Source organism: Oncorhynchus clarkii, chromosome 4 (assembly GCF_045791955.1).
Source record: "Oncorhynchus clarkii lewisi isolate Uvic-CL-2024 chromosome 4, UVic_Ocla_1.0, whole genome shotgun sequence".
Taxonomy (NCBI): Eukaryota; Metazoa; Chordata; class Actinopteri; order Salmoniformes; family Salmonidae; genus Oncorhynchus; species Oncorhynchus clarkii.
Window position 1 is genome coordinate 2968739 of NC_092150.1, and position 13123 is coordinate 2981861.

Here is a 13123-nt window from a genome sequence, read left to right on the forward strand (position 1 = left end):
CTAGCCGGCAGAGAAGACAGCTAGCAGGCAGAGAAGACAGCTAGCCGGAAGAGAAGAGAGCTAGCCGGAAGAGAAGAGAGCTAGCCGGAAGAGAAGAGAGCTAGCCGGAAGAGAAGACAGCTAGCAGGCAGCACGTCTCTTGGTAAAACACATTCATCTCTCCACCATTAGTTTAGGATCAGTTGCTTTCTTTTTCCTGCAACAGCAGCTTTCCTGTCTAATTTCTGTCATTCTTCCCTGCTCCCGTACCTGGTGCGTGTCTCAAATGACCCTCTATTCCATACATAATGCATTACTTTTACCCCGTCATCCCCCCCCTCCTCTCCCCTGTAACTATTCCCCAGGTTATTGCTGTAAATGAGAACGTTTTCTCAGTCAACTTACCTGGTAAAATAAATTACAAATTGACCACGGCCCTATGGGACAGCTGTAGAGCAGTAGCCCATAGCACGGCGATGGGCCCTGCTCAAAAAATAGTGCACTATGTAGGGAATAGGTGGCCATTTGGGATGCCTCTCTGGTAATGACACTAGGAAGGGCAGTGAGCCTGTCACTCTGATACACAGGAAGTTGTAAGAGTTGGCTGCTGTCACTGATACACAGGAAGTTGTAAGAGTTGGCTGCTGGAAGCGGAGACACAGGAAGTTGTAAGAGTTGGCTGCTGGAAGCGGAGACACAGGAAGTTGTAAGAGTTGGCTGCTGGAAGCGGAGACACAGGAAGTTGTAAGAGTTGGCTGCTGTCACTGATACACAGGAAGTTGTAAGAGTTGGCTGCTGGAAGCGGAGACACAGGAAGTTGTAAGAGTTGGCTGCTGGAAGCGGAGACACAGGAAGTTGTAAGAGTTGGCTGCTGTCACTGATACACAGGAAGTTGTAAGAGTTGGCTACTGTCACTGATACACAGGAAGTTGTAAGAGTTGGCTGCTGTCACTGAAACACAGGAAGTTGTAAGAGTTGGCTGCTGTCACTGAAACACAGGAAGTTGTAAGAGTTGGCTGCTGTCACTGAAACACAGGAAGCTGTAAGAGTTGGCTGCTGGAAGCGGAGACACAGGAAGTTGTAAGATTTGGCTGCTGGAAGCGGAGACACAGGAAGTTGTAAGAGTTGGCTGCTGGAAGCGGAGACACAGGAAGCTGTAAGAGTTGGCTGCTGGAAGCGGAAACACAGGAAGCTGTAAGAGTTGGCTGCTGTCACTGATACACAGGAAGCTGTAAGAGTTGGCTGCTGTCACTGATACACAGGAAGCTGTAAGAGTTGGCTGCTGGAAGCTGAGACACAGGAAGCTGTAAGAGTTGGCTGCTGTCACTGAGACACAGGAAGCTGTAAGAGTTGGCTGCTGGAAGCGGAGACACAGGAAGCTGTAAGAGTTGGCTGCTGGAAGCTGAGACACAGGAAGCTGTAAGAGTTGGCTGCTGGAAGCGGAGACACAGGAAGCTGTAAGAGTTGGCTGCTGTCACTGATACACAGGAAGCTGTAAGAGTTGGCTGCTGTCACTGATACACAGGAAGCTGTAAGAGTTGGCTGCTGTCACTGAGACACAGGAAGCTGTAAGAGTTGGCTGCTGGAAGTGGAGACACAGGAAGTTGTAAGAGTTGGCTGCTGGAAGAGGAGACACAGGAAGTTGTAAGAGTTGGCTGCTGGAAGCGGAGACACAGGAAGCTGTAAGAGTTGGCTGCTGGAAGCTGAGACACCGGAGAGCAGCAGCTTGCATAACATCAACATTCTCTGCAGGAACCCTGAGCTGCCTGATTGCTGTGATATGGGCTGGTGCTTTACAGCTGTCTCCGGACAGGAGAGGAGGAGGAAGAGTGGAGGAAGAGTGGAGGAGTGGGTACCTGGCTGCCTCCCTCCTGCATACCAATAAGACAAGACAGCTGTAGCCCGTAGATAAGCCTACCCTCTGGTAACCACTGGCTCTCTGCCCAGCCTGTTCTCTGCCTTCTCCTAAAACCTCAGATGTGCCCAGCTCCTCTCCTCATGTCCTCCTCTCCTCCCCTGTTTCCCTGCCTGCCTGAAGGGGTGAAAACCATCCTTTTCCTCCAGCCTGGGTGTCAGATCGGTTGGTGCTGTCTTGCCATGCTAAACATAAAGGAGATGGACACAAACATATCTGGGCCCCAGGCTACCTTTCCTACCAGACACATCCTAAAAAAGCTGTGTGACTTTGAGGAGAAGGGAGTCTCCCTGAGCACCTGGCTGCCGACAGCCTGGTCTGTCAGAGAGATCAATAATCTGAACTGAAACAAGCAGGCTGAACGTCAGGGCAAAATTCAGCAGGACACATCATTTTAGGAACTGTTCGAGATAGAAATATAGTAGGTAGAACACACATGCCTCTCTGACCGTGTAGAACAAGGAATCATGTCGGATCTATTCTTGGTATTTCTCTCTGCAACTTTACGACAAGGTTTTGGCATCTGAACATGGCCAAGGTGGGAGTCTGGAGGAACAGACATTAAGGCCAACTCATACAGGACAGATACAGGTTTACACGTGTTCTGCACGTGTTTAAAACCAAACCTGTTATGTTTCCACTGTTTTCTCCAAAGCATTGCCAGCGTTGTGATTGATTGCTGCAGGGGATAGTGGCTTTATTGGCCGGTTTACAATGTCATTCGCCTGTTCTGGTTAATGAATGCAGAGACATCTGTTGGTTGTAATCACAAGAGGCAGGTGTTTTGAGGCAGGTGTTTTGAGGCAGGTGTTTTGAGGCAGGTGTTTTGAGGCAGGTGTTTTGAGGCAGGTGTTTTGAGGCAGGTGTTTTGAGGCAGGTGTTTTGAGGCAGGTGTTCTGAGGCAGGTGTTCTGAGGCAGGTGCTCTGAGGCAGGTGTTTTGAGGCAGGTGTTTCCTGCCTGTGTGAAGGAGAGGAACACGTTTATAGTCTTTCAGCCCTTTGAAACATGAATCCCTATAGTTCAAGTTTCAATGCTAGGGTTGCACAAGTCTAGTAACTTCTACAAAATTCCCAGGTTTTCCCGTCAGAAGTCCTGGGCATCTCAGTAGGATTGACAGGGAAGGACTAATGTCTACTGTATCACAGGGAGGGACTAATGTCTACTGTATCACAGGGAGGGACTAATGTCTACTGTTACACAGGAAGGGACTAATGTCTACTGTATCACAGGGAGGGACTAATGTCTACTGTATCACAGGGAGGGACTAATGTCTACTGTTACACAGGGAGGGACTAATGTCTACTGTTACACAGGGAGGGACTAATGTCTACTGTATCACAGGGAGGGACTAATGTCTACTGCATCACAGGGAGGGACTAATGTCTACTGCATCACAGTACAGGGAGGGACTAATGTCTACTGTTACACAGGAAGGGACTAATGTCTACTGTTACACAGGAAGGGACTAATGTCTACTGTATCACAGGGAGGGACTAATGTCTACTGTATCACAGGGAGGGACTAATGTCTACTGTTACACACGAAGGGACTAATGTCTACTGTTACACAGGGAGGGACTAATGTCTACTGTATCACAGGGAGGGACTAATGTCTACTGTATCACAGGGAGGGACTAATGTCTACTGTATCACAGTACAGGGAGGGACTAATGTCTACTGTATCACAGGGAGGGACTAATGTCTACTGTTACACAGGAAGGGACTAATGTCTACTGTATCACAGGGAGGGACTAGTGTCTACTGTATCACAGGGAGGGACTAATGTCTACTGTATCACAGGGAGGGACTAATGTCTACTGCATCACAGGGAGGGACTAATGTCTACTGTATCACAGGGAGAGACTAATGTCTACTGTATCACAGGGAGGGACTAATGTCTACTGTATCACAGGGAGGGACTAATGTCTACTGTATCACAGGGAGGGACTAATGTCTACTGTATCACAGGGAGGGACTAATGTCTACTATTACACAGGGAGGGACTAATGTCTACTGTATCACAGGGAGGGACTAATGTCTACTGTATCACAGGGAGGGACTAATGTCTACTGCATCACAGGGAGGGACTAATGTCTACTGCATCACAGTACAGGGAGGGACTAATGTCTACTGTTACACAGGAAGGGACTAATGTCTACTGTTACACAGGAAGGGACTAATGTCTACTGTATCACAGGGAGGGACTAATGTCTACTGTATCACAGGGAGGGACTAATGTCTACTGTTACACACGAAGGGACTAATGTCTACTGTTACACAGGGAGGGACTAATGTCTACTGTATCACAGGGAGGGACTAATGTCTACTGTATCACAGGGAGGGACTAATGTCTACTGTATCACAGTACAGGGAGGGACTAATGTCTACTGTATCACAGGGAGGGACTAATGTCTACTGTTACACAGGAAGGGACTAATGTCTACTGTATCACAGGGAGAGACTAATGTCTACTGTATCACAGGGAGGGACTAATGTCTACTGCATCACAGGGAGGGACTAATGTCTACTGTTACACAGGAAGGGACTAATGTCTACTGTATCACAGGGAGGGACTAATGTCTACTGTTACACATAGAGGGACTAATGTCTACTGTTACACATAGAGGGACTAATGTCTACTGTATCACAGGGAGGGACTAATGTCTACTGTATCACAGGGAGGGACTAATGTCTACTGTATCACAGGGAGGGACTAATGTCTACTGTATCACAGGGAGGGACTAATGTCTACTGTATCACAGTACAGGGAGGGACCAATGTCTACTGTTACACAGGGAGGGACTAATGTCTACTGTATCACAGTGAGGGACTAATGTCTACTGTTACAAATCAAATCAAATCAAATTTATTTATATAGCCCTTCGTACATCAGCTGATATCTCAAAGTGCTGTACAGAAACCCAGCCTAGAACCCCAAACAGCAAGCAATGCAGGTGTAGAAGCACGGTGGCTAGGAAAAACTCCCTAGAAAGGCCAAAACCTAGGAAGAAACCTAGAGAGGAACCAGGCTATGTGGGGTGGCCAGTCCTCTTCTGGCTGTGCCGGGTGGAGATTATAACAGAACATGGCCAAGATGTTCAAATGTTCATAAATGACCAGCATGGTCGAATAATAATAATAAGGCAGAACAGTTGAAACTGGAGCAGCAGCACGGTCAGGTGGACTGGGGACAGCAAGGAGTCATCATGTCAGGTATTCCTGGGGCATGGTCCTAGGGCTCAGGTCCTCCGAGAGAGAGAAAGAAAGAGAGAATTAGAGAGAGCATATGTGGGATGGCCAGTCCTCTTCTGGCTGTGCCGGGTGGAGATTATAACAGAACATGGCCAAGATGTTCAAATGTTCATAAATGACCAGCATGGTCGAATAATAATAAGGCAGAACAGTTGAAACTGGAGCAGCAGCACGGCCAGGTGGACTGGGGACAGCAAGGAGTCATCATGTCAGGTAGTCCTGGAGCATGGTCCTAGGGCTCAGGTCCTCCGAGAGAGAGAAAGAGAGAAGGAGAGAATTAGAGAACGCACACTTAGATTCACACAGGACACCGAATAGGACAGGAGAAGTACTCCAGATATAACAAACTGACCCTAGCCCCCTGACACATAAACTACTGCAGCATAAATACTGGAGGCTGAGACAGCATGGGTCAGGAGACACTGTGGCCCCATCCGAGGACACCCCCGGACAGGGCCAAACAGGAAGGATATAACCCCACCCACTTTGCCAAAGCACAGCCCCCACACCACTAGAGGGATATCTTCAACCACCAACTTACCATCATGAGACAAGGCCGAGTATAGCCCACAAAGACCTCCACCACGGCACAACCCAGGGGGGGGGGGGGGGGGGGGGGGGCGCCAACCCAGACAGGATGACCACATCAGTGAATCAACCCACTCAGGTGACGCACCCCCTCCAGGGACGGCATGAGAGAGCCCCAGTAAGCCAGTGACTCAGCCCCTGTAATAGGGTTAGAGGCAGAGAATCCCAGTGGAAAGAGGGGAACCGGCCAGGCAGAGACAGCAAGGGCGGTTCGTTGCTCCAGAGCCTTTCCGTTCACCTTCACAATCCTGGGCCAGACTACACTCAATCATATGACCCACTGAAGAGATGAGTCTTCAGTAGAGACTTAAAGGTTGAGACCGAGTTTGCGTCTCTGACATGGGTAGGCAGACTGTTCCATAAAAATGGAGCTCTATAGGAGAAAGCACTGCCTCCAGCTGTTTGCTTAGAAATTCTAGGGACAATTAATAGGCCTGCGTCTTGTGACCGTAGCGTACGTGTAGGTATGTACGGCAGGACCAAATCAGAGAGATAGGTAGGAGCAAGCCCATGTAATGCTTTGTAGGTTAGCAGTAAAACCTTGAAATCAGCCCTTGCTTTGACAGGAAGCCAGTGTTGAGAGGCTAGCACTGGAGTAATATAATCAAATGTTTTGGTTCTAGTCAGGATTCTAGCAGCCGTATTTAGCACTAACTGAAGTTTATTTAGTGCTTTATCCGGGTAGCCGGAAAGTAGAGCATTGCAGTAGTCTAACCTAGAAGTGACAAAAGCATGGATTAATTTTTCTGCATCATTTTTGGACAGAAAGTTTCTGATTTTTGCAAAAAAGCTGTCCTTGAAATGGTCTTGATATGTTCTTCAAAAGAGATATCAGGGTCCAGAGTAACGCCGAGGTCCTTCACAGTTTTATTTGAGACGACTGTACAACCATTAAGATTAATTGTCAGATTCAACAGAAGATCTCTTTGTTTCTTGGGACCTAGAACAAGCATCTCTGTTTTGTCCGAGTTTAAAAGTAGAACGTTTGCAGCCATCCACTTCCTTATGTCTGAAACACATGCTTCTAGCAAGGGCAATTTTGGGGCTTCACCATGTTTCATTGAAATGTACAGCTGTGTGTCATCCGCATAGCAGTGAAAGTTAGCATTATGTTTTCGAATAACATCCCCAAGAGGTAAAATATATAGTGAAAACAATAGCGGTCCTAAAACGGTACCTTGAGGAACACCTAAATTTACAGTTGATTTGTCAGAGGACAAACCATTCACAGAGACAAACTGATATCTTTCCGACAGATAAGATCTAAACCAGGCCAGAACTTGTCCGTGTAGACCAATTTGGGTTTCCAATCTCTCCAAAAGAATGTGGTGATCGATGGTATCAAAAGCAGCACTAAGGTCTAGGAGCACGAGGACAGATGCAGAGCCTCGGTCCGATGCCATTAAAATGTCATTTACCACCTTCACAAGTGCCGTCTCAGTGCTATGATGGGGTCTAAAACCAGACTGAAGCATTTCGTATACATTGTTTGTCTTCAGGAAGGCAGTGAGTTGTTGCGTAACATCCTTTTCTAAAAATTTTGAGAGGAATGGAAGATTCGATATAGGCCGATAGTTTTTTATATTTTCTGGGTCAAGGTTTGGATTTTTCAAGAGAGGCTTTATTACTGCCACTTTTAGTGAGTTTGGTACACATCCGGTGGATAGAGAGCCGTTACACAGTACAGGGAGGGACTAATGTCTACTGTATCACAGGGAGGGACTAATATCTACTGTATCATACATAGTACAGGGAGGGACTAATGTCTAAATCAAATCAAATCAAATTTTATTTGTCACATACACATGGTTAGCAGATGTTATTGCGAGTGTAGCGAAATGCTTGTGCTTCTAGTTCCGACAATGCAGTAATAACAAGTAATCTAACTAACAATTCCAAAACTACTGTCTTGTACACAGTGTAAGGGGATAAATAATATGTACATAAGGATATATGAATGAGTGATGGTACAGAGCAGCATAGGCAAGATACAGTAGATGGTATCGAGTACAGTATGTACAAATGAGATGAGTATGTAAACAAAGTGGCATAGTTTAAAGTGGCTAGTGATACATGTATTACATAAGGATACAGTCGATGATATAGAGTACAGTATATACGTATGCATATGAGATGAATAATGTAGGGTAAGTAACATTATATAAGGTAGCATTGTTTAAAGTGGCTAGTGATATATTTACATCATTTCCCATCAATTCCCATTATTAAAGTGGCTGGAGTTGAGTCAGTGTCAGTGTGTTGGCAGCAGCCACTCAGTGTTAGTGGTGGCTGTTTAACAGTCTGATGGCCTTGAGATAGAAGCTGTTTTTCAGTCTCTCGGTCCCAGCTTTGATGCACCTGTACTGACCTCGCCTTCTGGATGATAGCGGGGTGAACAGGCAGTGGCTCGGGTGGTTGATGTCCTTGATGATCTTTATGGCCTTCCTGTGACATCGGGTGGTGTAGGTGTCCTGGAGGGCAGGTAGTTTGCCCCCGGTGATGCGTTGTGCAGACCTCACTACCCTCTGGAGAGCCTTACGGTTGAGGGCGGTGCAGTTGCCATACCAGGCGGTGATACAGCCCGCCAGGATGCTCTCGATTGTGCATCTGTAGAAGTTTGTGAGTGCTTTTGGTGACAAGCCAAATTTCTTCAGCCTCCTGAGGTTGAAGAGGCGCTGCTGCGCCTTCTTCACGATGCTGTCTGTGTGAGTGGACCAATTCAGTTTGTCTGTGATGTGTATGCCGAGGAACTTAAAACTTGCTACCCTCTCCACTACTGTTCCATCGATGTGGATAGGGGGGTGTTCCCTCTGCTGTTTCCTGAAGTCCACAATCATCTCCTTAGTTTTGTTGACGTTGAGTGTGAGGTTATTTTCCTGACACCACACTCCGAGGGCCCTCACCTCCTCCCTGTAGGCCGTCTCGTCGTTGTTGGTAATCAAGCCTACCACTGTTGTGTCGTCCGCAAACTTGATGATTGAGTTGGAGGCGTGCGTGGCCACGCAGTCGTGGGTGAACAGGGAGTACAGGAGAGGGCTCAGAACGCACCCTTGTGGGGCCCCAGTGTTGAGGATCAGCGGGGAGGAGATGTTGTTGCCTACCCTCACCACCTGGGGGCGGCCCGTCAGGAAGTCCAGTACCCAGTTGCACAGGGCGGGGTCGATACCCAGGGTCTCGAGCTTGATGACGAGCTTGGAGGGTACTATGGTGTTGAATGCCGAGCTGTAGTCGATAAACAGCATTCTCACATAGGTATTCCTCTTGTCCAGATGGGTTAGGGCAGTGTGCAGTGTGGTTGAGATTGCATCGTCTGTGGACCTATTTGGGCGGTAAGCAAATTGGAGTGGGTCTAGGGTGTCAGGTAGGGTGGAGGTGATATGGTCCTTGACTAGTCTCTCAAAGCACTTCATGATGACGGATGTGAGTGCTACGGGGCGGTAGTCGTTTAGCTCAGTTACCTTAGCTTTCTTGGGAACAGGAACAATGGTGGCCCTCTTGAAGCATGTGGGAACAGCAGACTGGTATAGGGATTGATTGAATATGTCCGTAAACACACCGGCCAGCTGGTCTGCGCATGCTCTGAGGGCGCGGCTGGGGATGCCGTCTGGGCCTGCAGTAGACATTAGTCCCTCTCTGTGTAACTGTCTACTGTATCACAGGGAGGGACTAATGTCTACTGTATCACAGGGAGGGACTAATGTCTACTGTATCACAGTACAGGGAGGGACTAATGTATCACAGGGAGGGACTAATGTCTAATGTATCACAGTACAGGGAGGGACTAATGTCTACTGTATCACAGTACAGGGAGGGACTAATGTGTCACAGGGAGGGACTAATGTCTACTGTATCACAGGGAGGGACTAATGTCTACTGTATCACAGTACAGGGAGGGACTAATGTCTACTGTATCACAGGGAGGGACTAATGTCTACTGTATCACAGGGAGGGACTAATGTCTACTGTATCACAGGGAGGGACTAATGTCTACTGTTACACATAGAGGGACTAATGTCTACTGTTACACAGGGAGGGACTAATGTCTACTGTATCACAGGGAGGGACTAATGTCTACTGTTACACATAGAGGGACTAATGTCTACTGTATCACAGGGAGGGACTAATGTCTACTGCATCACAGGGAGGGACTAATGTCTACTGTTACACATGGAGGGACTAATGTCTACTGTATCACAGGGAGGGACTAATGTCTACTGTATCACAAGGAGAGACTAATGTCTACTGTTACACAGTACAGGGAGGGACTAATGTCTACTTGGATGATTTGGGCATATGCTCTCATTTAGGGTACTTCAGTTATCTGTGATGCCATATTTATATAATCTGGACATACCTAGCCAGCCCGCCATCACCTCTCTCAAGAAAACGTCTCAGTCAATAATAAAATGGAAAGCATTGCCTTTGTTCTCGTCTCCAGGGGCCCACTCAAAGGGTAGTGACTGGTCCCACGGTGGGCAGTCTGGCTATAGTGCCAGGAGGAGCATGCAACAACCTGTACCTGGTACCACCTCTGTCTGAAGAAGACATGACAGCAGGTGATCATATACACACACCACTATCATTATCATAGCCACATTATCACTATCACACTATCATTATCCCAACCACACTATCATTATCCCAACCACACTATAATTATCCCAACCACACTACCACTATCGTTATCACAACCACACTATCATTATCCCAACCGCACACCACTATCATTATCGCAACCACACTACCACTATCATTATCACAACCGCACTATCATTATCCCAACCACACACCACTATCATTATCGCAACCACACTACCACTATCATTATCCCAACCACACTATAATTATCCCAACCACACTACCACTATCATTATCCCAACCACACTATCATTATCCCAACCACACACCACTATCATTATCATAGCCACATTATCACAACCACACTATCATTATCCCGAACCACACACCACTATCATTATCGAAGCCACATTATCACAACCACACTATCATTATCCCAACCACACTACCACTATCATTATCCCAACCACACTACCACTATCATTATCCCAACCACACTACCACTATCATTATCCCAACCACACTACCACTATCATTATCCCAACCACACTATCATTATCATTATCCCAACCACAATACCACTATCATTATCCCAACCACACACCACTATCATTATCCTAGCCACATTATCACTATAACACTAGCTTTATCCCAACCACACTACCACTATCATTATCCCAACCACACTACCACTATCATTATCACAACCACACTATCATTATCCCAACCACACCACCAATATCATTATCCCAACCACACTACCACTATCATTATCCCAACCACACTACCACTATCATTATCCCTAATACACTACCACACTATAATTATCACAACCACACTATCATTATCCCAACCACACTACCACTATCATTATCCCAACCTCACTATCATTATCACAACTACACGATCATTATCCCAACCGCACTACCACTATCATTATCGCAGCCACACTATCATTATCACAGCCCCACTATCATTATCACAGCCCCACTATCATTATCACAGCACACTATCATTATCGCAGCCACACTATTATTATCACAGCCACACTATCATTATCACAGCCACACTATCATTATCGCAGCCGCGCTATCATTATCATTATCGCAGCCGCGCTATCATTATCATTATCGCAGCCGCATTGTCATTATCGCAGCCCCACTATCATTATCGCAGCCACACTATCACTATCACAGCCACACTATCATTATCGCCGCCACACTATCATTATCGCTATCACAGCCACACAATCATTATCACTATCGCAGCCACACTACAAGGATCACTATCGCAGCCACACTATCATTATCTCTATCACAGCCACACTATCATTATCACTATCGCAGCCACACTATCATTATCACTATCGCAGCCACACTATCATTATCACAGCCACACTATCATTATCGCAGCCACGCTATCATTATCATTATCGCAGCCGTGCTATCATTATCATTATCGCAGCCGCATTGTCATTATCGCAGCCCCACTATCATTATCGCAGCCACACTATCACTATCACAGCCACACTATCATTATCGCAGCCACACTATCATTATCACAGCCGCACTATCATGATCGTTACCACAGCCCCACTATCATTATCGCAGCCGCACTATCATTATCGCAGCCGCACTATCATTATCGTTATCACATTCACACTATCATTATCGCAGCCACTCGATCATTATCACAACCGCACTATCATTATCATTATCGCAGCCCCACTATCATTATCACAGCCGCACTATCATTATCGTTATCGCCGCCACACTATCATTATCACTATCACAGCCACACAATCATTATCACTATCGCAGCCACACTACAAGGATCACTATCGCAGCCACACTATCATTATCTCTATCACAGCCACGCTATCATTATCACTATCGCAGCCACACTATCATTATCACTATCGCAGCCACACTATCATTATCGCTATCACAGCCACACTATAATTTTCGCAGCCACACGATCATTATCACAGCCACACTATCATGATCACAGCCCCACTATCATTATCGCTGCCCCGCTATCATTATTGCAGCCCCGCTGTCATTATCGCAGCCCCGCTATCATTATCGCAACCCCATTATCATATCGCAGCCCTACTATCATTATCACAGCCCCACTATCATTATCGCAGCCCCGTTATCATTATCACAACCCCACTATCATTATCGCAGCCACACTATCATTACCACAGCCACACTATCATTATCATTATTGCAGCCCCACTGTCATTATCACAGCCGCACAATCACTATCATTATCGCAGCCGCACTGTCATTATCACCATCGTTATCATATCGGCATGGTCATTATCACGATTGGTATCCTATCAACAGTGCCATTATCACTACCATTATCATATCAACACTATCACTATCATTATCATATCAACACTATCACTATCATTATCGCAGCCACACTGTCATTATCGTTATCGCAGCCCCCTTATCATTATTGCAGCTGCACTGTCACTATCATTATTGCAGCCACACTATCATTATCGTTATTGCAGCCCCACTATCATTATCGCAGCCACACTATCACTATCACAGCCACACTATCATTATCGCAGCCACACTATCATTATCACAGCCACACTATCATGATCGTTATCACAGCCCCACTATCATTATCGCAGCCGCACTATCATCATCACAGCCGCACTATCATTATCGTTATCGCATTCACACTATCATTATCGCAGCCACGCGATCATTATCACATCCACACTATCACTATCACCGCCACACTATCATTATCGCAGCCGCAGTATCATTATCACAGTCATACTATCAT

At 46.5% G+C, this 13123-nt stretch overlaps 1 protein-coding gene across 1 annotated transcript in view; it reads left to right on the plus strand.

Moving 5' to 3' along the window:
• Window positions 1-13123, plus strand: part of LOC139407465 (IQ motif containing H) — a 103952-nt gene that overhangs the window by 5466 nt on the left and 85363 nt on the right. Inside the window, exon 6 of the mRNA XM_071151260.1 lies at window positions 10173-10290. Within this exon, the coding sequence (XP_071007361.1) occupies window positions 10173-10290 (118 nt within the window). The remainder of the gene's footprint in view (window positions 1-10172; window positions 10291-13123) is intronic.